At 44.9% G+C, this 22,311-nt stretch overlaps 1 protein-coding gene across 17 annotated transcripts in view; it reads right to left on the bottom strand.

The window, feature by feature from the left end:
• nrxn1a (neurexin 1a) overlaps positions 1 to 22,311 on the bottom strand; it is a 177,317-nt gene that overhangs the window by 8,833 nt on the left and 146,173 nt on the right. For all 17 annotated transcript variants that reach the window (XM_072456744.1, XM_072456739.1, XM_072456745.1 and 14 more), the window contains one exon: positions 4,135 to 4,213. In XM_072456744.1, coding sequence (XP_072312845.1) covers positions 4,135 to 4,213 — 79 coding nt within the window. The remainder of the gene's footprint in view (positions 1 to 4,134; positions 4,214 to 22,311) is intronic.

The following is a 22,311-nucleotide window of genomic DNA, read 5'->3' as shown; positions in this document are numbered from 1 at the left end:
GAGAGGAGAGAGAGGAGAGAGAGGAGAGCCAGGAGAGTGAGGAGAGCAGAGGAGAGAGAGAGGAGAGCCAGGAGAGGGAGGAGAGAGAGGAGAGCCAGGAGAGGGAGGAGAGCAGAGGAGAGCCAGGAGAGTGAGGAGAGCAGAGGAGAGAGAGGAGAGCCAGGAGAGTGAGGAGAGCAGAGGAGAGAGAGGAGAGCCAGGAAAGGGAGGAGAGCAAGGAGAGAGAGGAGAGCGAGGAGAGGGAGGAGTGAGAGGAGAGGGAGGAGAAAGAGGAGAGAGAGGAGAGCCAGGAGAGGGAGGAGAGGGAGGAGAGGGAGGAGAGAGGAGAGAGAGGAGAGCCAGGAGAGTGAGGAGAGCAGAGGAGAGAGAGGAGAGCCAGGAGAGGGAGGAGAGAGAGGAGAGCCAGGAGAGGGAGGAGAGCAGAGGAGAGAGAGGAGAGCCAGGAGAGTGAGGAGAGCAGAGGAGAGAGAGGAGAGCCAGGAAAGGGAGGAGAGCAAGGAGAGAGAGGAGAGCGAGGAGAGGGAGGAGAGAGAGGAGAGCAGAGGAGAGAAAGGAGAGCCAGGAGAGGGAGGAGAGCAGAGGAGAGCCAGGAGAGTGAGGAGAGAGAGGAGAGCCAGGAGAGGGAGGAGAGCAGAGGAGAGAGAGGAGAGCCAGGAGAGGGAGGAGAGCAGAGGAGAGAGAGGAGAGCCAGGAGAGGGAGGAGAGCAGAGGAGAGAGAGGAGAGCCAGGAGAGTGAGGAGAGAGAGGAGAGCCAGGAGAGGGAGGAGAGCCAGGAGAGAGAGGAGAGCCAGGAGAGAGAGGAGAGCCAGGAGAGGGAGGAGTGAGAGGAGAGGGAGGAGAAAGAGGAGAGAGAGGAGAGCCAGGAGAGGGAGGAGAGCAGAGGAGAGAGAGGAGAGCCAGGAGAGGGAGGAGAGCAGAGGAGAGAGAGGAGAGCCAGGAGAGAGAGGAGAGCCAGGAGAGAGAGGAGAGCCAGGAGAGGGAGGAGTGAGAGGAGAGGGAGGAGAAAGAGGAGAGAGAGGAGAGCCAGGAGAGGGAGGAGAGGGAGGAGAGAGGAGAGAGAGGAGAGAGAGGAGAGCCAGGAGAGTGAGGAGAGCAGAGGAGAGAGAGAGGAGAGCCAGGAGAGGGAGGAGAGAGAGGAGAGCCAGGAGAGGGAGGAGAGCAGAGGAGAGAGAGGAGAGCCAGGAGAGTGAGGAGAGCAGAGGAGAGAGAGGAGAGCCAGGAAAGGGAGGAGAGCAAGGAGAGAGAGGAGAGCGAGGAGAGGGAGGAGTGAGAGGAGAGGGAGGAGAAAGAGGAGAGAGAGGAGAGCCAGGAGAGGGAGGAGAGCCAGGAGAGGGAGGAGAGCAGAGGAGAGAGAGGAGAGCAGAGGAGAGAGAGGAGAGCCAGGAGAGGGAGGAGAGAGAGGAGAGCCAGGAGAGGGAGGAGAGCAGAGGAGAGAGAGGAGAGCCAGGAGAGTGAGGAGAGCAAGGAGAGAGAGGAGAGCGAGGAGAGGGAGGAGAGAGAGGAGAGCAGAGGAGAGAAAGGAGAGCCAGGAGAGGGAGGAGAGCAGAGGAGAGCCAGGAGGGTGAGGAGAGCAAGGAGAGAAAGGAGAGCGGGGAGAGGGAGGAGAGAGAGGAGAGTGAGGAGAGCAGAGGAGAGAGAGGAGAGAGAGGAGAGTGAGGAGAGTAGAGGAGAGAGAGGAGAGAGAGGAGAGTGAGGAGAGCAGAGGAGAGAGAGGAGAGCCAGGAGAGTGAGGAGAGCAGAGGAGAGAGAGGAGAGCCAGGAGAGTGAGGAGAGCAGAGGAGAGAAAGGAGAGCGAGGAGAGGGAGGAGAGCCAGGGGAGTGAGGAGAGCAGAGGAGAGAGAGGAGAGGGAGGAGAGGGAGGAGAGCCAGGAGAGAGAGGAGAGCGAGGAGAGCCAGGGGAGTGAGGAGAGCAGAGGAGAGAGAGGAGAGCCAGGAGAGTGAGGAGAGAGAGGAGAGCAGAGGAGAGAAAGGAGAGCGAGGAGAGCAAAGGTGCGGAGATTTATGCCGTTATTAGATCGCTGCGGGTGATAAGGAATTAGCGCGTCGGTAACGAGGTGAAGCAAGCGAGCGCGGAACGGGAAACAAATACAGACACAAATAAAAGATAGAGTGCAAGGAAAGGAAAGGGATAGGAGGAAAGCACAGATCGACCATAACATTACGACCACATGGTGAATACTGTGTGAGAACTGCTTTGTGGCCAGGGTTTTGAAACAAATATTGTTTTAATGTTTGTTGTGTCATTTGTCATAAAATATTCACTTCTGACTCGAAATATTACGGGAAAAGCGACTCTATAACTGGACTAAACTGCTAAAAGCACTAAACCAGAACAAAACTAATTCTAACCCAGGTCTAACCAATACAAGGACTAAACAGACCTAAAGCACGTCTCGTAGACCAACCCAGATCACCCCACAAAATGTCACAAATCCAGGACTAAAAAGATCTAAACCAGGTCTAATAAACACTACCGTTTTAGCTGCTGCTCTAACAATTGTTTCTGTTTTTGAGGACAAAATGTTCACTTGGCTCTGATTTATTTCCCTCACAAACACACGGAGCTGAAAGCCTTTTGGGAAAGCTCTTACACTGAAACCCATTACACTTCATTCATTATCTCTGTAGTAATTCATAGACAATCAATAACTGCACAACTCTTGACTTTATCGTGATCGTACAGCAAATGCAAACAAAACTCCAGCCGCACAAGCAAATTAATAACAGTAGCAATAAATAAGTGCAACTGTTAAATCCAGCCACAGCGTTATAATTCAAACCCGTAAAAGACACTGTCATTGAACTTCATTAAGATTTGGGTGATTTAACTTGATTTTGTCTGTTAACTTTTTATTAGAACTGTGCTGTATAAAACATATAATTACAGTAACAGTTAAGTCGTTAATTCGATATTAATTGGTATATTTTCAGCCTTTATTAACGTCTTAAGCTACGTACAGACCGCCACGGCCTAATCACGCCCGACGCAGAATTTGAGCGCGTGTACATTTGAAAGGTTTACGCACCGGAAGACGCTCTCGACGCCCCGGGCACAGGCGTACGGCGCGCTCGAGCTCTCTGCGCACATGCGCAGTAGAGGTGTTGTCGCATGAGCAGTGGACTTGTTGTCGGTGTGGCCTTTCATTGTGTAAAATTGCAGATATCGAGAGTGTTGTTTTTGTGTTTTTGGTTTGTTTCTGTCTCTGTTTTCCACCGTGAATACATCGTACAGCTCCTTTCTCCCACAAACAGCCACAATCAATCGTTCATCTGCCATTGTTGACGAGCAAGGAAAAAGTGGCTCTTCTTGGGGAATTCCACGGGGAATACCGGAAATGCGAGGGGAAATACGTACGTACGTCACTGGAGCGTCAGCTCTGATTGGCTGCTGCGGCGGCTGCGGCGCATCTGCTGCAGAGACCTGAACATATGTGAGCACGTCGCGCTAGCCGCTTCGGACGCCTCGGACGCCTCATACGCGCGCTCAAAGCGGCGAGAGCGTAAGAAAACGCACCAATCGCGCCGCAAAAAGGAAGAAATCGCGCCGCGGATAACGCCCTACGTGCTTGACGCGCGTTTACTATAGACTTTGAATGTAAACTGGACGCTTCGGCCGCGGCTGTGTGCAAGCCCCTTTAATGTGCTAAACCTGCTAATTACACATTTACTAACACTTCCCTATTAATAAACTCCTTATTATACATTAATACACATTAATTATCCTAATAAACTATTGGTTGTAAGGGTGTTGGAATTTAAACTTATATTAATAAGCAGCAAGTTTATAATTCAAAACGTGTTAGTTAGATAGTAAATGTCTAATTAGCAGCAGAATAAGGAAAAAATAGATATTAAAGCAGAAAGTGTGTTACTATTACTGTATGATTATTAACTACTTTATTAATGAATATAAATAATAACAACAACACATTATTAGACTTTTTCTTTTTTTTACAAAGAGCTGCATCTAATCCTTTACTGTGATTCTCGCTTTTGTGAATACTCGAGTACATTTTTAGCCCTTGCACGCCACGAAACGCTGACTTCTGCCGTCAGGGCGTGTCAGGGGCGTGTCAGGGGCGTGTCAGCGTGATGCGTGCGTGTTTAGTCACAGGAAGGTGACCATGTTGGTACCTGAGCTCGGGTCGCACGGGTCGATGTCCTCGTCGTCGCTGGGACACTCGGCCGACGCCACCAGGAGGTCGTCTGTGGACTGCGGGGGGGAAAGGGAAAAGGGAGAACGGGTCAGGATCTGATGTCACTGTATTTCAAATGGCGACAAGTTTAACCACAAAAGACGCAATCAATCAGGCAATAAAATGTCTACAACAAAGTCTCCTGTGGATTACGCTCTTGTACTTTTCTATATTTTATTGCCGTTCATTAGCGCTGCGACGAACGATTATTTGAACGGTTATTTCTATTGCACATTGAGACTTTTTAAATGCATTATCAAACAAATAAAGGGTGAAACATGGCGACTGAAGGATTCTGGACAGAGAATATATACGAATAAAGTAGGAATTGTTTAGTCTTTTTTAAAATAATTTGATTTAATGGTGCCACAGTCTTTATTATTAAAAAAACAAAAAACATTCTTTTCAAACCTGTTAAACAGTCTGTTTAGTCCAGATAATGATCACGATGATTTAAATATGACTATAATTATTTTTGATAGCCACACCGTTGAACTAAATCTTGAAATTAAAAACACACAGTAAATACACTTTCAAAACTGTCAAAAAAATGTGATTCAACCCAACATCATAGTCCACAGTCTTGAATCGAAACATTTATATTGTCAATCTGCAATCTTTCTGCAGTCAAAGGGGATTTTTATCTCCACTTTGACTTATTAAAGCAAAAGAAAGAGGCGGGGCTTATGCAGTTCTGAACAGGAAGTAAACAAACCTGTTTGTGTTTTTAAGCCTTTTCAGATCAATATCTCACTTTACAATGAGCTAAACGTAAAATAACGATCTACTTATGTTATAGTTCAATGCTAAGTACATGGAAAAAAACACACATGTCTCCTTTAATGTCATATTGTGGAATATTCTAGGCAAAATAAGCAAGCGGGAAAGTCACACATCGCACTATTAAGTCATTTAAATAACAAACGGACCGTGTCACTCAAAAATGATCAAGTCCAGCATTGCCCTTTAGCAGATATATAGTATTTTTTCAAAAAAACTGGTCCCTGCTGGAATCACAGAACAATTCTACGTATATAAACTACTACGATGTTCAAATGGTGCAGCCACTTCACTACATTCAGTTCAATTCTAAATCTCCCTAAAGTGTCGGCAACATCTCTGAATATATTTGTTTATTCCTGCCATATGTGAGCAGCGAGCGCGCCTCTCCATCGCCCACCCGCTTCTCCACTTTGTCAAAAACATGTCCGCCTGTTAGCAAAGGGCGCGGCGCCAAATCTGGAGCAAAGATCTGAGGAGGAGGCTGAGCTGGAGGCGGACCGTTTGGATGGTATTCACTGAGTATCATCGAAACAAGGCCAATAGGAGTTTGGATGAGTGAAAAGTCAAATGTGCAAGAGTCGGATTATGTAAACAAGTAAAGATGAAAATAGGAACGTGTTAGTTAAATAGTTTGGTTGCTTTTGTGGTTTTATAGATCAAATATAGAGATATAGTCTTGGTTTAGCTCTGGTTTAGCTCTGGTTTAGTTCTGGGCAGGTCCTGGTGGGGTCTAGTTTGGATTTGGGGTGCGTTAAGACTTGCACAATAACAAACTCTAAACTGGGACTAAACCCAAAACTAAACCAGAACTAAACCAGGACTAGACCAGGACCAAACCATGTGCAGATTAGGACTAAAACTGGGCCTAAATCAGGACCAGGAGGGAGGGTGAACCTAGTCTTGGCTTGGGTTTAGTTCTGGTTTAATTTACTTATGAATCATCAAGTTTGTGCTTTATCTCAGCCTGGTTTGGTCTGGGTTTATTTCTGTTAGTTTATTGTTCTACTTCAGACCCGGTGTAACTAAGGTTCAATATTAATCTGTCCAAGTTTAGGCCGGGTTTAGTTTGGACATAGTTTAATCATTCCTTTGATTTAGACTCAGTTCAGTTCTTCTTTAATCCTAGTTTGGCCTCGTTTTCTGTAAATTTCTCGTTTCTCTGTAAAAGTCCTGGTTTAGCAAATCCTGGTGCAAACTTAATCTTGGTTCAGTTCTTGCGCAAGTTTTGCCTTGTTTTCATCTTGATTAATTCTTGTTTCTTTGGTTCATACTGTATAATTTATGAGGATGCCATGTACCACAGAATATAACACGGTCTTTGAGCGAGTGCAAAGTCATTACCTCCTCTACAAACTCTCCCATTCTCCCTTCACCTCTCCTCTTTCCCTCCTCATCCTTGTGCACGTTACATCCTCCGTACGCTCGTTATTTCACACTCGCACATTAATAAAGAAAACATATTATTTCCCAAAGCTTTCATTAGGAATTCCACTCAATTCCAATCTCCCGTTCTGTAGCGCTGGCTCGATAACGCGCTCACAGCTGAGTAATAATCTAAATCTAAAGCGTCTCACACTGGGGTGCAACAACGCTCCTGTGAAAGTACGAGTCTGTGGAAGTATTTGTGCGATCGGATGAAAACAATAACTGTGACTTTAAATTGAACTGTGATTTCTGCCGATTGGGAAAGATTATTGTTGTGATTAGACTTCCCTGTGAGAAAAAAGCTAAAATAATAATACTGAGCATAAAGGGTGATAATACAATTTAACTAAACTGCTAAAACTGAATTTTTTTAATAGAATTTTTCATTACATAACATTTTTAAACGGACTAAAACCTCCAGCTACTCAAGTTTATTTAATACTATTTAAGTTGACTAAATGAACTGTACTAATTTAAGTTAAACCAATTCAAGTTTGGACAAAAGTATATGTATAATGTACGTATTACAATGCAATTACATCAGAATGTGCTGATGTCACATTTGCCATCTATAATGTCCTGTTGTGAACCAATAAATAACTAAAACATGACATTATTAAAAATGCACATTTGCTTTGTCAGTGACGACATTTGCTGCTTCTTTGTTGGGCTCATTCTTTTCTTGACTTGGTTTCTCGTTTCTCTAAATCCTGACTGAAATGTGTTTAGCATTAAACACTTTAAACACATTTAATTAGACACTGGCTTCACTTACATCCAGACTCATCACGATCTGATCTCCGGAGTAATCAGGTTATCGCGTCCCGCGACGCAAACTAATGTGACGAAAGATTGAAAGATTGAAAGATTGAAATTCTCTTTCAAATTTCAAATTTCTCTCAAAACAAACGAACCAACCATTTCAATTATTTCAGATGATCAGATTTCTTATGGAAAAACACAGATCTAATTACTGGGTTATCTGATTCGTCTCGTTATCTGATGTGTCCGGCCGTGTGAACATACCGCTGATTACTTTTTAGATCAATGCAGTTTTTTTTTAACAATGCCAAACCCTCCCCCTGTCTCACACGACTCCTCCCACTTCAACTAAACCCAGAATTACAGTAAAGTACTCTTGTTACTGACGGATTACTTCACGAAAATACTATCAAACCCGGCTCAAAAACACCGGCAGAACAACAGGATCTCTCTGTGGACCGCAAACCAGCGCAGCCCCATCTTCCCACCATCCCCTTGTTCTCTTATCTATCTCTCGCTCCGTCCCTGCTCCTCCTGTTGCCATGGTAACGCTAAGTTCAGAGCCACGGTTGAGAGAAAGAGACGAAAGAAAGAAAGAAACGCTCGGGAATAAAGACTCTCCGCGCTCGCGCCGGGTTCACGATCAGATTAGGACACGGTTTAAGGTTTGAGGGGAGGAGACGGGGGGCGAGTTCAAAGCGCCGTGGGGGGTGTGGGACGGGATGTGGGACGGGGGGTGAGTCTTTAGTCAACGCCGCGCATATTCATGAGGCCGCGGCGTCGAGTGTCGGTACTGGCGCGAGGTGCAGCGGGTTCGGACGAGGAGTCGTATCGGGCGTAGCGTGTTCCGAGTCGGCATCGTGATGCATTGCAGCAGACGGAGAGGGGAAAAAAGAGAGAGAGACGGAGAGGGAAAGGATGGAGAGAGAGAGAGAGACGGGGGGAAAGAGGGAGCAGCAGCTGAGACCTAAATTACAATTAGACCGGATTAAATGACTGTATGACTGAATGGCTCTAAATGAGAAATGTGTTCCGTCGCCAAAATGTGACGATGACAAATGCATCTCTTTTCTCATTGTCGACTCGTGACTTATTATTGCATTAGACTGTTACGTTTTAATATATCATTCTGATTTGCTCCTCAAAGCGGATGTTACAAACATGATTTTGACACTAGGTAATACGCAAAAGATTTTGTAAAAGCACAATTTTTTGAGACGACATACGTGTCATTTTCAACACAAAAGGCTCATTATAAAAGTTTTGATACTTGTCAAAATGAGTATCTAGTTTTCATACTCGTTTTAGCATCAATTACGATCAGATTTTTGATACTTTTGACAAACCAAGTGGATAATAATTGCCGTATGCTAATTGGAATTTGAGTAATGACAACATCACTTTGGAACAATATTAATTTTGACTCGTTTTTGTGTCGTTTAAGACTAATTCACACGTTTGTTTCGCTCTAACTTTGTAATTAGAAGTGTATAATTCCAGATAAATCGACGCAACATGACGTAACGTGACTTTTGGCGACAGTATCGGTTCCTCTTTTGTCATTTTAGACTGATTATCACGTACTTTCCCCCCTGCAATCGTGATAATGTCTGCTCGTGATCAGCGGGACTGTTTTTGGTGATTTTGGTCGTTTAAACGTGTCACTAGAGACGACTCACCGCGAACGTTTCTTCACATTAAACATCTTTTCAAATACTAACGTCAGGAGGGACTCATGACCGACCGCGCTTCCGTTGTTTTAATATTACATCAGCGCCATCAGGAAAGAAAGAAAGAAAGAAAGAAAGAAAGAAAGAGCAGAAGAAAACGTGTGCAAAATATAATGACATGGGAAGCAATGTGGAATTGTATGGAATATTCATGTGTTTTTAAATATTAAATACCACAGAGAGTTTTATCGAGTAACGAGCAGAGATGATATATTATGCCAGAAATGTGAGGTTTTTTTTATTTTTGGCATCGCAACTTATTTTTTGCTTTTTATTCATGCACTTTTGTACAATTACATAAGTAGGACTTTTTTAACGAGCTGCAGTATTTAAACTCGGATCTGACTGAGACGCTTTTGCTTTGTTGCAGCGTGAAACGTCTCTTTCTCCACGGAGATAAGACCAGGTCGAGTCACAGGTCAGATCTGCGTAGAGGCGAACCCACTCGTATGTTTTCTGGGTGTTTTTCGCAGCATAAACACCTGTAATTCAATAAATACAATGATATTAGGGCTGCAACAAATGATTATTTGAGTAGTCGAGACTTTTTATAGACATTTTTAACCAAACTAAAGCTTGACATAGATAGACAATGTTTAAGTGTATTATCGATGATATTTTGATTTAATCATGTCACTGCCTTTGTTATAAAAGGTTTTGCATGTGTTTTGGAATCTGTGTAGTCCAGAAAACGATTAAAATGATAAAAAAATACAACTTTAATTAGGTTTTATAGTTGACTATAAATCAATTAACCGTTGCAGCCCTACAAGATAATCAATGATTCCAGGCAATAAAATCTGAATCGAGACAAGCAAATGCACGCCCCCGACCCGAAAAGTGACACAGTGTACCTTTAAGCAGCTAAAACCGACTACGACTGCACAAAGCAGTGCCACGAAGAGGATTAAATCCATGCTCCGCCAGTGCTTTTAAGTGCTTTTCATTGTTACATAAGTGTGAAAACCAGGCGGCGTTAAAAACAGATTTCACAGCCTGGCGTTCTCCTGCTCATGCACTCCATCACGCCCGCTTGACTCGACCCCCCCCTCTCCCAGCGATGGCCGCCGGGGGTCGAGCGCGGCAACCAGGTCGGACGCGAGCCGGGTCGAGACGCGCGGTCGACCACGAAGCTCTCGTGCTGGAAATATCGACGAGACACAGGATCGATTTAGCCCCAAAATCGAAAGCCCCGCCTTCTAACCTGTGACATCACCGCGTCAGCTGACCACCTGCTCGGGAGTCAGTGTCAACGGGGCAACGCGACGAACACCGAACACCGAACACAGGCGTGCACACGTGCAGTATGACTTTTAAATGATCCGGCGAGTCAAAAAAACGTGCAAAAAACGTCAAACAGCGGCGAGAGTTACAAATCACACATTTTCGCATGCGTAAATGTATTCAAAACATCTACCTGTGCAGCAGTGCAATGCCATCGGCCGTCAATACCGCCCTGACCGCCTATTTCACACATTTTTCTCGCGGGTAAATCTAGCGTCGAATGAAAAGGGGGCGAAAAAACACAAAAAAAACTACAAATAATTAGCGCCGTCGCAGCCGCACGCTAACCTCCATCGGTCCCTGGACACGCGTCTACTACTCTGCGCCGGAGCCAAAGTTGGAGAGATGAAGAGATGCGACGGAGGAAAAACAAAGAGCGTGGAGGAAAGAGAAGGGAGGAGAAAAAAAAAAGGAGAAGCGAGCTCCACTCCACAGATGGTGAGATAGAGCGACACGGCGCCTGCATTAACAGCCTATCAGGAGGGAGAGGGAGGGAGGGAGGGAGAGGAGGAGAGAGGAGGAGAGTAAATATGGAAAAGATATGGAAAGGGAGATAGGACAAAGCAAGAGGATGAGACGGTGAGAGATGGATGGGGACAAAAGCTGGGACGGCATCGAAGGCCGCGAGAGATAAAGGGTGCGATTCGATTTTTCAGACAAAAAGAGATCTGTTCAGTTCAAAGCGTGAACATTTGAAAAGGCCGTTTGCGAGAGAGGTCGTGATTACAAGGCCGGAGAGTGTTCCTTTAGCAAAACGTGCTAATTGTGCTAATCGCACCAGCTCAAATTCCCAACTTGCTGCGCTTAAGTACGAAAATGTCATGATACTTAATTTGATGATTTGAGCCGTCGCAATTGGCATTTAGCGCAATTAGCATTTAGCGCAATTAATATTTAGCGCAATTAGCACGTTTGGTATATTAGAGTTGTGGGTTGCTATTATTTGGCATGTAATTTTCAGAATTATTTAGTGACAATTTTGCTGAACGAAAACTTGTTTTGATGATTAAAATTGGGAGTGTCAGGAGCCGCGGCGCGCGCCCGGCACAAAAATAACATGGCAGTTTCGGCCGCGCGCCGCGGCTCCTGAAACTGCGCCGCAATTGGACCACGTTTTAGCGCCGTTTTAGACCGCGCCGGGTTAAGGTTAGGGTTAGGGTTAGGGTTAAGGTTAGGGTTAGGGTTAGGGTTAGGGTTAAGGTTAGGGTTAAGGTTAAGGTTAGGGTTAAGGTTAGGGTTAAGGTTAAGGTTAGGGTTAGGGTTAAGGTTAGGGTTAGGGTTAAGGTTAGGGTTAGGGTTAAGGTTAGGGTTAAGGTTAGGGTTAGGGTTAGCCATGAGGCTATAAGGGAAATCCCGTGGTCCCTAAAACTGCGCGGGTATTTGACCGCGCCACGGCTCTCCAGCCACGGCCATTAAAATTAGCGTATTCCGCGTTGTCGTTAAAATGAATTTGCTCCTTCAATGAACTGTGATATTATATTAGCGTGTATTGTGCAAGAAACCGTGAGGGACAAAGTGATTCCAAAACCACCACAAAAACAATGCAAAAACTGAATTCCAAACAGTTTTTTTAGTATTTAGTATTTAGCATCACAAGCAAATTTTTGTTCAATTCCCATCCGCAACGTAATCATAATTAGCTATTTTCTGTAAGGTTTGTGTGAAATAAATGCATATCTAAGCCATGGAAAAGTACTGCGGGAGATGGACGGACGAAGAAGAAAACAAAAGGATATTGAACGGTCGAGCTGCACGAGACAAAAGGATGGACTTGTGAAGGTCAAGTTATTCACAATACGCCACGCCGTTATTGCACGCTGTAGTTTGAGGCGTTGCTGCATAACTATCTGGACAAATAGTCGTCATTTTAATCAGTTCAGAGCAAGAAAACCGCTCCAACGCGCAAGAGGTAATGGCATTTTCAACAGCCGACGAGGTGATTTTTCAAACAACGTTCAACCGACAGAAAATGGCCAAAAGGTTTGAAGAAACAGATAAATAACGCCTTGACCTGGCCTGAAATGATGTGTGATTCCCAGATTTCTTTCATTTCAGTCGATCCGTCCACAAAATGTAAATCTCCAACATGAAAAAAACACAAACCACAAAAAAAATCCATCCTTTTTGTGCGTCAGAGCAGCTCCGAGCATCAACACTATCTCCTCTCACTCCGCTGCTGCTTTCATGCATTATTAATCTACTCTCCACTTTCAGTCCAACATACAAAAAAGAAAATCGATGTTTTATGTAGTTCGGGCTTTAGTTTGTTGGTTTCAATAGTGGGGATTTGTTTCTGTCATTCATTATTCAGATTTTATCATGTAAACGTTGAGATTTAACCTTTTTTCAAACGTTTTCTGTCCAGGGATGTCAGAAATCCATTAGTTAGTGATTATTCAGCTCTGCATGTACGACTGAAAGGGTTTTGTCTTATTCTACTCTATCAAAGTTAATTTGACATTGATTGTCCATGTATTCTGTGATTTGAGCGCTTTGAGAGCGTATGAGGCGACCGAGGCGGCCAAAGCAGCCGGCGCGACATGTTCAGATTTGTTCAGCTCGCTGCAGCAGATGCGTCGCAGCAGCCAATCAGAGATGATGTCCTATGCACGACCCGGAAAAAGACCCAAAATAAACCCTGCAAGATAAAAAAAATCGTTAAAACGCAGCAAATAATGATATTGACTAAACTCTGCTCAGCTCTGAAGTATATGCGGGTCCCAGACGGGCCCCGGAGCCCATCGTCTCCGCTTTTGGACTTTGTAAAGTTAATAAACCAAAGCCATGGTCCAACATTAAACTCGATTTACACCACGAGAAAAGTAACACAGCACAACTCCTCCACTGAGCATGTGCAGGACGACTCGGACGCACGTCTGCTGCGTTTGTCTTTCAAATGTACACGCGCTCAAATTCTGCGTCGGGCGCGATTTGGCTTCCACGGTGTGTACGAGCCATTAAGAAAACGCACTAATCGCACCGCAAAAACGAAGAAATCGCGCCGCCGGAAACGCACTAGGCGCTCGACGCGCGTTTACTATAGACTTTGAATGTAAACTGGACGCTTCGGCCGCAGCGGTCTGTACGCGGCTTAACTTCTTCTGTGAACTTTGCAAAGCCTAAAGCTACGTACAGACCGCTGCGGCCTAATCGCGCCCGACGCAGAATTTGAGCGCGTGTACATTTGAAAGGTTTACCGGACGCGCGCTCTCGACGCCCCGGGCACCATACACAGGCGCGCGTACGGCGCGCTCGAGCTCTCTGCGCACATGCGCAGTAGAGGTGTTGTCGCATGAGCAGTGGACTTGTTGTCGGTGTGGCCTTTCATTGTGTAAAATTGCAGATATCGAGAGTGTTGTTTTTGTGTTTTTGGTTTGTTTCTGTCTCTGTTTTCCACCGTGAATACATCGTACAGCTCCTTTCTCCCACAAACAGCCACAATCAATCGTTCATCTGCCATTGTTGACGAGGGGGGAATTCCACGGGGAATATATGTGAGCACGTCGCGCTAGGCGCTTCGGACGCCTCATACGCGCGCTCAAAGCGTCGACAGCGTGAAAAAACGCACCAATCGCGCCGCAAAAACGAAGAAATCGCGCCGCAGATAACGCCCTACGCGCTCGACGCGCGTTTACTATAGACTTTGAATGTAAACTGGACGCTTCGACCGCGGCGGTGTGGAAGCCGCTTTAGCCCCTCTAAGCCCCTCGCCAAAAGAGACGCCGGATTTTGTCCAGCGACTTTTGATTTTTTCCGTTCGATCCCTGCGGCGTAAACGGATCGCGAGTTTGAGGCCGGACGTTTGTCTCTGATGCAACGCGCGGCAATCCACGGCAAGCCCCATTGTTCTGCATCCACCTGTGCCTCCGGCGCCGCTCAACGGTTGCCAGGGAAACAGCCGACAGCCCGGCGATGGATGAGCCGCGGATTCCTCTTAAATAAGACAAACATTGCGGCGCTGATTCAGGGGCCGCCGGGACGAGACTTTAAAGAGAGCGAGATTTAGCGCAAACTGAAGGGGGAGGACGCAGAGGCGCGACAGGGGAGAGTCTGCGGGAGACTGGGGAGTAACAAGTAGGGCTGGGTAAAAAAAAAATGTTTTAATCAATTTTGGATCGATGTAATTAAAATTATTAAATATTTTGCAATATCGATTCATAAGGCATGAGATAGATTTTTCCGCAGTAGTCTTGTGCGTGGCGCAGCAGTGGCGCGTTTACATCCGCCTGTCAAGCGCGCAAGACGCAGGTAAAACTCGGCTCAGCGAACCGTCCCAACTCAAGTCTGGAACCATTTCAGATTTAAAACAAAGAGCCGGACAAAACCAAAGTGGTTTGCAAAATCTGCGAAGCGGAGGTCAGTTATTGTACAAATACTACAAACCTCAGAAACCACTTGACCAGGTATCACACTACGCTAACGTTAGCTTCCGACAACAAGCCGTCAAAACAAAATGAAACTGAGGGAATCAATAACGTTACCAGCCGATTCTCCGCTGGTCATAAATATAACAAGCCATCGCCACTTTTGCCTGCAAAGATTTACGCTTCTGATTCACCTTAACTTGGCGCGGTCTAAAACGGCGCGGTCAAATAGCGCAGCAGTTTCAGGAGCCGCGGCACAAAATAACATGGCAGTTTCGGCCGCGTGCCGCGGCTCTGTAGACACTCCCTAATAATATAACTTCCGGAAAATTACCAGTACATCCGGGAACTTGTACCCGCCGCCATTTTGACCGGGTGACGATTGCAACAGCTGGACAGCACGTCATTTTCTACGTCATACTGAGCGCGGCATAATGAGCTACGAATATTATAATTCTTTAGACAATGACGGCAGAAAAAGGTACATGACAAAGCTGTCATTCCTTGGTCTGATACCAGCGGAATGTCCCTATAGAATGCCGCAGGGTTTGTGGAAGGACAGCACGACTGACTGGCCTGATGTGGATTGGCCCAGTATCTACGACTATTTGATTGAAAGGCCGGGAATTTTCACCCGGCAATCTAAGTTTCTGACTATCCAATACGCGAACATTGCATCCAAAAACAACGCAGTATTTTGGCATTTTGGTGAATATAGTAGCCGTGCGGTTGTAAAGTACTATGCCGCGCTCAGTATGACGTAGAAAATAACGTGCTGTCCAGCTGTTGCAAGCGTCACCCGGTCAAAATGGCGGCGGGCACAAGTTCCCGGATGTATTGGTAATTTGCCGGAAGTGAGAACCAATGTATATGTTGACGGGGATCATGCAGGAGCGGGGGGCCACAGGAGCGGGGGGCCACAGGAGCGGGGGGCCACAGGAGCGGGGGGCCACAGGAGTAGGGGGCTGACCAGTCGTGACGACAACGCTACAAATAATGGTTAGTGCAGTGGAGATAATGCAGCTGATGCACATCGCACTGAACTGAGCCTCACAAGCAGCTCTAAAAACGACTTTATGTTTCAAAATTGCACTTTTGAGACTTGAGACAGTTTTCTTTACAGCTGAAGTTTAAACTGTCCAATTTACAAGTTTGCACTTAAAACCAGTTTATGGTGAAAAGAAAAAATAAAGTACATTTGTATTTTGTAACACAGTTGAGCAATTTTCATTATTTAAGAGCAGATTGAATTGAATCGAATCGAATCGTGATTAATCGATTCAGGACGTTATGAATCGAAATCTAATCAATTTAGGAAATTGGCCATGATACCCAGCCCTAGTAACGAGGCACTAAATATTAAGTATACTGTGACTTTGCTCTGCCGGGATGTTCTGCAGTATGACATTAAGCACATGAAGTGGTTTTATTGCTTCAAAACACCTTGAGAAACAGGAATTCTGGAGAGTGGAGGAAACAGATTGTGAGCTCGCCATCAGAAAAGTTACATTGTGCACTTTTAAGATGTTGGACGCTTGGATACAACCATATCAGTTAGAAAATAAACATTCGCTGTGCAGGATGTTCAGAAAAGACCACAAAACTATTTGTCAAGTCAATGTAGTTGTCTAAATTTATAATACAGCCTAAAACTGCCAAACATATTAATATTGTGTTTTTTATTAGGTGCTTTTCAGCTATAAAAATGACACTTTGGAAGGTTCCCGGCAAAACTGTACAAAAAGTACTCTTCGTGACGTCTCAGGAACTCATCCATCACTTCTACGTCACTCCCTGATCCGCTAGTCAATTATTTTTCACGCTCTCTTTTCCCGTTGAATTCTGAATAATAATTCCCGCTCCCGCAATGAGGCTGCGGGGGCGCGCGGCGCTCACTTAGTCTGACCTAGTTCCCATACAGAGATATCGACTCCAGAGCTCTGTGCCGCAGCGACAGAATCATCATCGGGCATCGGGCTCGGAGGTGTACGCTACATTTGCTGTATTGTAATTAGGCAACACTGGCAAAAACGATCCCTTACGTTATTTCGAGCGCCGTTATTCGCACGGTATTTCAACAGTGCATCGAGAACGTGCTCGATTGTCTCTCTGGATCTTGGTTGAGGTTCAAATCGAGCACTTTACGCTGTGACGTGACGTAAAACTACCGTAAGTCGCACCGGAGTATACGTTGCACCAGCCAAAAAATGCATAATAGAGAAGAAAAAAACATACATAAGTCGCACCTAAGTATGAAATGTGGTTGCAAGTGTGAAAATAACAAATAATATCAAATATAAGTCGCTCCGGAGTGTAAAGGGGCTTGCACACAGCCGTGGCCGAAGCGTCCAGTTTACATTCAAAGTCTATAGTAAACGCGCATCGAGCACGTAGTGCGTTATCCGCGGCGCGATTTCTTCCTTTTTGCGGCGCGATTGGTGCGTTTTCTTACGCGCGTATGAGGCGTCCGAAGCGGCTAGCGCGACGTGCTCACATATGTTCAGGTCTCTGCAGCAGATGCGCCGCAGCCGCCGCAGCAGCCAATCAGAGCTGACGCTCCAGTGACGTACGTACGTATTTCCCCTCGCATTTCCGGTATTCCCCGTGGAATTCCCCAAGAAGAGCCACTTTTTCCTTGCTCGTCAACAATGGCAGATGAACGATTGATTGTGGCTGTTTGTGGGAGAAAGGAGCTGTACGATGTATTCACGGTGGAAAACAGAGACAGAAACAAACCAAAAACACAAACAAAAACAACACTCTCGATATCTGCAATTTTACACAATGAAAGGCCACACCGACAACAAGTCCACTGCTCATGCGACAACACCTCTACTGCGCATGTGCGCAGAGAGCTCGAGCGCGCCGTACTCGCGCCTGTGTATGGTGCCCGGGGTGTCGAGTGCGCGCGTCCGGTGCGTAAACCTTTCAAATGTACACGCGCTCAATTTATTTATTTATTTATTTATAGGAGATCTTCTACTGAATGTGTTTTTCAGACTTCCTATAAGTGATCTGTTCTTCTGGATCTACCTCTGTATCTACCTGCGTTGCACCAATGAAATTTCCCCATGTGGGACAATAAAGGAATATCTTATCTTATCTTATCAAATTCTGCGTCGGGCACGATTAGGCCGTACGTAGCTTAAGTATATAAGTATAAATATAAGTATAAGTCACACCCCGGCCAAAACTATGAAAAAAGGTGCGACTTATCGTACGGAAAATACGGCCCGCCCGACGGCCCTAATGCGTTTAAAGTGCTTTGGAAACACGCGGGAGTATGACATCCACGCGAGTAAATGTTTTATTGGCTGAATCCCTCGTCCGTCCGAGGAGTGTCGTTCACTTCACAGTCCTGCGCACGCACTCACGGGGTGAATCGCACACAAAAACCCATCGCTTTCTCCCCCGCCGCGGCACACGTGACTGTGAAAAACTCAACAAAAACGATTGCTGCAATAAATACTGATCGAATCCAACCAAGTATTTACGGGTTAATAATAATCATTTGATCGAGCTTTAATCAAGAGGAATCTCACGTTAAAGGCCAAAACAGACTGGATTATTTATAAGAAAGCAACGAACGCTAGTGACTATTTATTCAAGAGTGGTTTAGTTTTAATCACGAGTCAACAGTGCATTTAAACAACTCTTTAAATGGCGTGACCACTTTATTATTACCCCGCCCCGTCCACTTTTGTCCTCCGGTTGTCAGAATCTGCACGTCACATCCGGTCCAGCGCGAATCCTTTTCACTTCGGTGGCGAAAAGTCTCACGTTTCACGGCAAAGTTTGCGTTCAAGTCCACCTTTTACCTCCGAGCGGCTTGAAAACGGCTTTGGAGTCGTTTGTGTCGAACTATTGAGCTCTGCCGCCTTATGTAAAACGATACGAGCAGTAGGAGGGGCCCAAACGATGGCTCCGCCCACAGCAACTTCCGGAGTAAAGCGCATCGTCCTATTTAGACCGGTGTGGACAGAGGGACGACGGGCCTGACGGGGGGGGGGTTGAGGTGTCAGGGGAGCGAGGTGTGGAGGGAGAGCCAGGATACAGAGCTCTGCATTTATTATGGACGCCCCAGGCTTCGCTCACAGCCCTCTGCGCTCTATTATTTATGCCTGAAACAGCTGGCAGTGGATCCACAGAGGAGCGATGGATGAGAGGGGGAGGGAGAGAGAGAGTGAGGCTGAGGGGAGATGAGAGGAAGAGAGGGCGAGGGCGGGTGAGATAGAGAGAGAGAGGAGCGAAAGGTCCGGGGGAAAGAGATGGAACAATAGAGAAACGGAAGAGAGAGAAAGAGGGAGTCTGATGGATGAGAGGGAGAGAGATAGATGGTAAAAAGAGAGAGGGGAAGAGGAAAATGGAGGGAAAGGGGAGGGTAAAAGAAGACAGGGAAAGGAGGGAGAGCGAATGAGAGAATGGGTGTGAAAGGATGAGAGAAAACACAGAGATAATAATGAGGAAGAGAGTAAGAGAAAGAGGGAGTCTAGATGGAAGAGAGAAGAGAGACAGGTGGTAAAAAAGAGAAGAAGAGATAGACAGGGAGGGACAGAAGAGGATAGGTGTGGGGGGAGGGGGAGAAAGAGAGACGACAATAGAGACAATAGAGAAACAGAGAGAAGAATTAGAAAAAGAATGGAGAGAACGAGGGAGTTTGATGTAGAGGGAGGGAGCGTAAAGAAGGGATGAAGGAGAAAAGAAAGAGTCAGGAATGAAAGGGGGAGAGAAACACAGAGAGAATAAAGAGAAAGAGAGGGAGGAACAAAAGAGAGGAAGAAAGGGAAGAATAGGGGAGTGGAAATGATGAAGACATGATGGACAGAACGAGGGAGTCTAGATGGAAGAGAGAGAAAGAGAGAGAGAGAGAGAGAGAGAGAGAGAGAAAGGTGGGCTAAAGAGAGACGACTATAGAGAAACAGAGAGCAGAATTAGAAAAAGAATGGAGAGAACGAGGGAGTTTGATGTAGAGGGAGGGGAGTGGACAGAAGGGAGAGAGGAGAAAAGAAAGAGTAGGGAGGGGGAGAGAAACATGGAGAGAATAAAGAGGAAGAGAGGGGGAGACAAAAGGAAGTCTGGATAGACAAGATAGAGCAAGGGAGAGAGGGAAAAGGGGGGAAAAGAGAGGAAGAAATGAAAGGATGAAGACGCGATGGACAGAACGAGGGAGTCTAGATGAGAGAGAGAGAGAGAGAGAGAGAGAGAGAGAGAGAGAGAGAGAGAGAGAGAGAGAGAGAGAGAGAGAGAGAGAGAAGAGAGAGGGGGTAAAGGTTGGGGGTAAAAAGAGCGAGGAGGCAAAGGTAGAAAAGGGGCAAGAGAGAGAGTGTATTATTATTAACAGAAAGAAGAAGAGAAGAGGGAGAAGCAAGAGAGAGAAAAGGTTCGCTATCGCCATGGAAACGTGTCTGAACTAAACCCAATCTTTTGCCAACTGCAGCAGGGCGGTTTTCATCACTGCGGAACCAACATTTGTTTAGCTCTACATTTTGTATTATTTCGAATGATCACAATTAGTCTTGTTTATTCGTGTTTATTTGTGTCGTTTGTGTTTATTTGTGTCGTTTGTGCTGATTTCCCCGCGGTCCAGTCCCGAGCTCGAGTGCTGTGTTTTCAGATTAGATTAGCAGCAGTTATGTACGACTTAATGTGCGCTAACAGTTGGTTTTAGCCCGTTTTTTAGTCCTCCCTGTGTGGACTTGATTTGGTCCTGTTCCAGTCCTGGTTTTATTTAGTCTAGTCCAGGTTTAGTCCTGTTTATTCCTATTTTAATCGTGTGCGTGTGTGTGTGTGTGAGACCCCCAGAAACACCAGACGACCAACTCATTTCAACATTTCAGGACTTTCAAAATACTTTAATACTGTTTATTACATAGTTAGTAAGTAAGTGTAAGTAAGTAAGTGTGTAAGTACAGGGTTCAGAATAAGCGGTATCCCATCGCAAAATGCGACGCAATTTCTCTCAAATGCGATGCATTCGTCAGAAAAAAGTGCTTTTGTATCGCAGCTTTTGCGATACAAAAATGCGTGTTCAATTGTGTAAACAAAGCGCCTAAAAGTACTGATCACTCGTCAATCGATCGTCAATAACGTCATGACACTTAAGATGCTGTGTTGTCATGACGAGTCCCGCTGCTGTCTCAGATCAGAGTCTGAAAGTGGGAGGAGCCACGTGCGGTTAGCGTCACAGATTCGGACTTCCGAGGTCAATAGCTCCTAAACGCAAAAGTCTTTGCAGATCATTCACATGCCAACATATTCATATTTACACTGCCAAGTGACACAACCTCATTTTTAACAATCAGATGCGTATTTTGGGCGCAGTGAATTACACTGATCCGAATGCGCAGCCGGAGCCGAGACGAGTGCTTAGGGACCGTCATCAAATGTGCAGCCGGAGTGATGACGAGAGTACTTAGGGACTGTCATCAAGTAGAAAAACGAAAAATGGAATGGAACGTCGAATAGAGCGGTACAATTTGAATAACACATAAAATACACCATGATGGACGCCACAGCAACCTTTATTTTTCTGAGTGTAATGACAATTAATATGTAAATGAGACTCCTGCAAATAGTCATCTGATTGATGATGATATGGAAAAAAGTTGTAAATAAGGCCATCTGACTTTGTGTTGATAAATTTGTTCAACAATTAATAATAATAATAATAATAATAACTTTTATTTATATAGCGCTTTTCAGTGACCCAAAGACGCTGAACAGAAGACGGGAGAATGCTCTGTCGCCAAAAGTTTTGAGTCGGGATGTTGGTGCAGCCAGGGTGAGAGTGGAGGAGGATTAATTTTATTTGCAAGTTTTATTTAAAGAAAAATGTTTAAAAAGTTAAGAGTTTTCTTTAATTTAAATAAATGATCGTGTTATATCAATGGAAAATATTGATTGTTAGTCCCTTTCGTGTTTTGCTATGCAATTATGAAATTGCTATACAAATTTCGAAAAATTAACGGATTGTTTAGCAGTGCCGCTATACAAGTGAAAATCCTTAATCTGAGCCCTGAAGTAAGTAAGTAAATATGTAAGTAATTAAGTAAGTAAGTAAGTAAGTAAGTAACTGTGTGTGTAAGTAAGTAAGTAACTGTGTGTGTAAGTAAATAAGTAAGTAAGTAAGTAAGTAACTGTGTGTGTAAGTAAATAAGTAAGTAAGTAACTGTGTGTGTAAGTAAGTAAGTAAGTAAGTGTGTGTGTAAGTAAATAAGTAAGTAAGTAAGTAAGTAACTGTGTGTGTAAGTAAGTAAGTAAGTAAGTAACTGTGTGTGTAAGTAAGTAAGTAAGTAAGTAACTGTGTGTGTAAGTAAGTAAGTAGGTAAGTAAGTAACTGTGTGTAAGTAAGTAAGTAAGTAAGTAAGTAAGTAACTGTGTGTGTAAGTAAGTAAGTAAGTAACTGTGTGTGTAAGTAAGTAAGTAATGTAACTGTGTGTGTAAGTAAGTAAGTAAGTAACTGTGTGTGTAAGTAAGTAAGTAAGTAAGTAAGTAATGTAACTGTGTGTGTAAGTAAGTAAGTAAGTAATGTAACTGTGTGTGTAAGTAAGTAAGTAAGTAACTGTGTGTGTAAGTAAGTAAGTAATGTAACTGTGTGTGTAAGTAAGTAAGTAAGTAACTATGTGTGTAAGTAAGTAAGTAAGTAAGTAAGTAAGTAATGTAACTGTGTGTGTAAGTAAGTAAGTAAGTAATGTAACTGTGTGTGTAAGTAAGTAAGTAAGTAACTGTGTGTGTAAGTAAGTAAGTAATGTAACTGTGTGTGTAAGT

This window comes from Eucyclogobius newberryi, unplaced genomic scaffold (genome assembly GCF_026437365.1).
Source record: "Eucyclogobius newberryi isolate DKJ021-1_F unplaced genomic scaffold, fEucNew1.0.hap1 SCAF_20, whole genome shotgun sequence".
Taxonomy (NCBI): domain Eukaryota; kingdom Metazoa; phylum Chordata; class Actinopteri; order Gobiiformes; family Gobiidae; genus Eucyclogobius; species Eucyclogobius newberryi.
The sequence above is the reverse complement of the archived record's forward strand: the minus strand, read 5'-3'. Positions and strand labels throughout refer to the sequence as shown.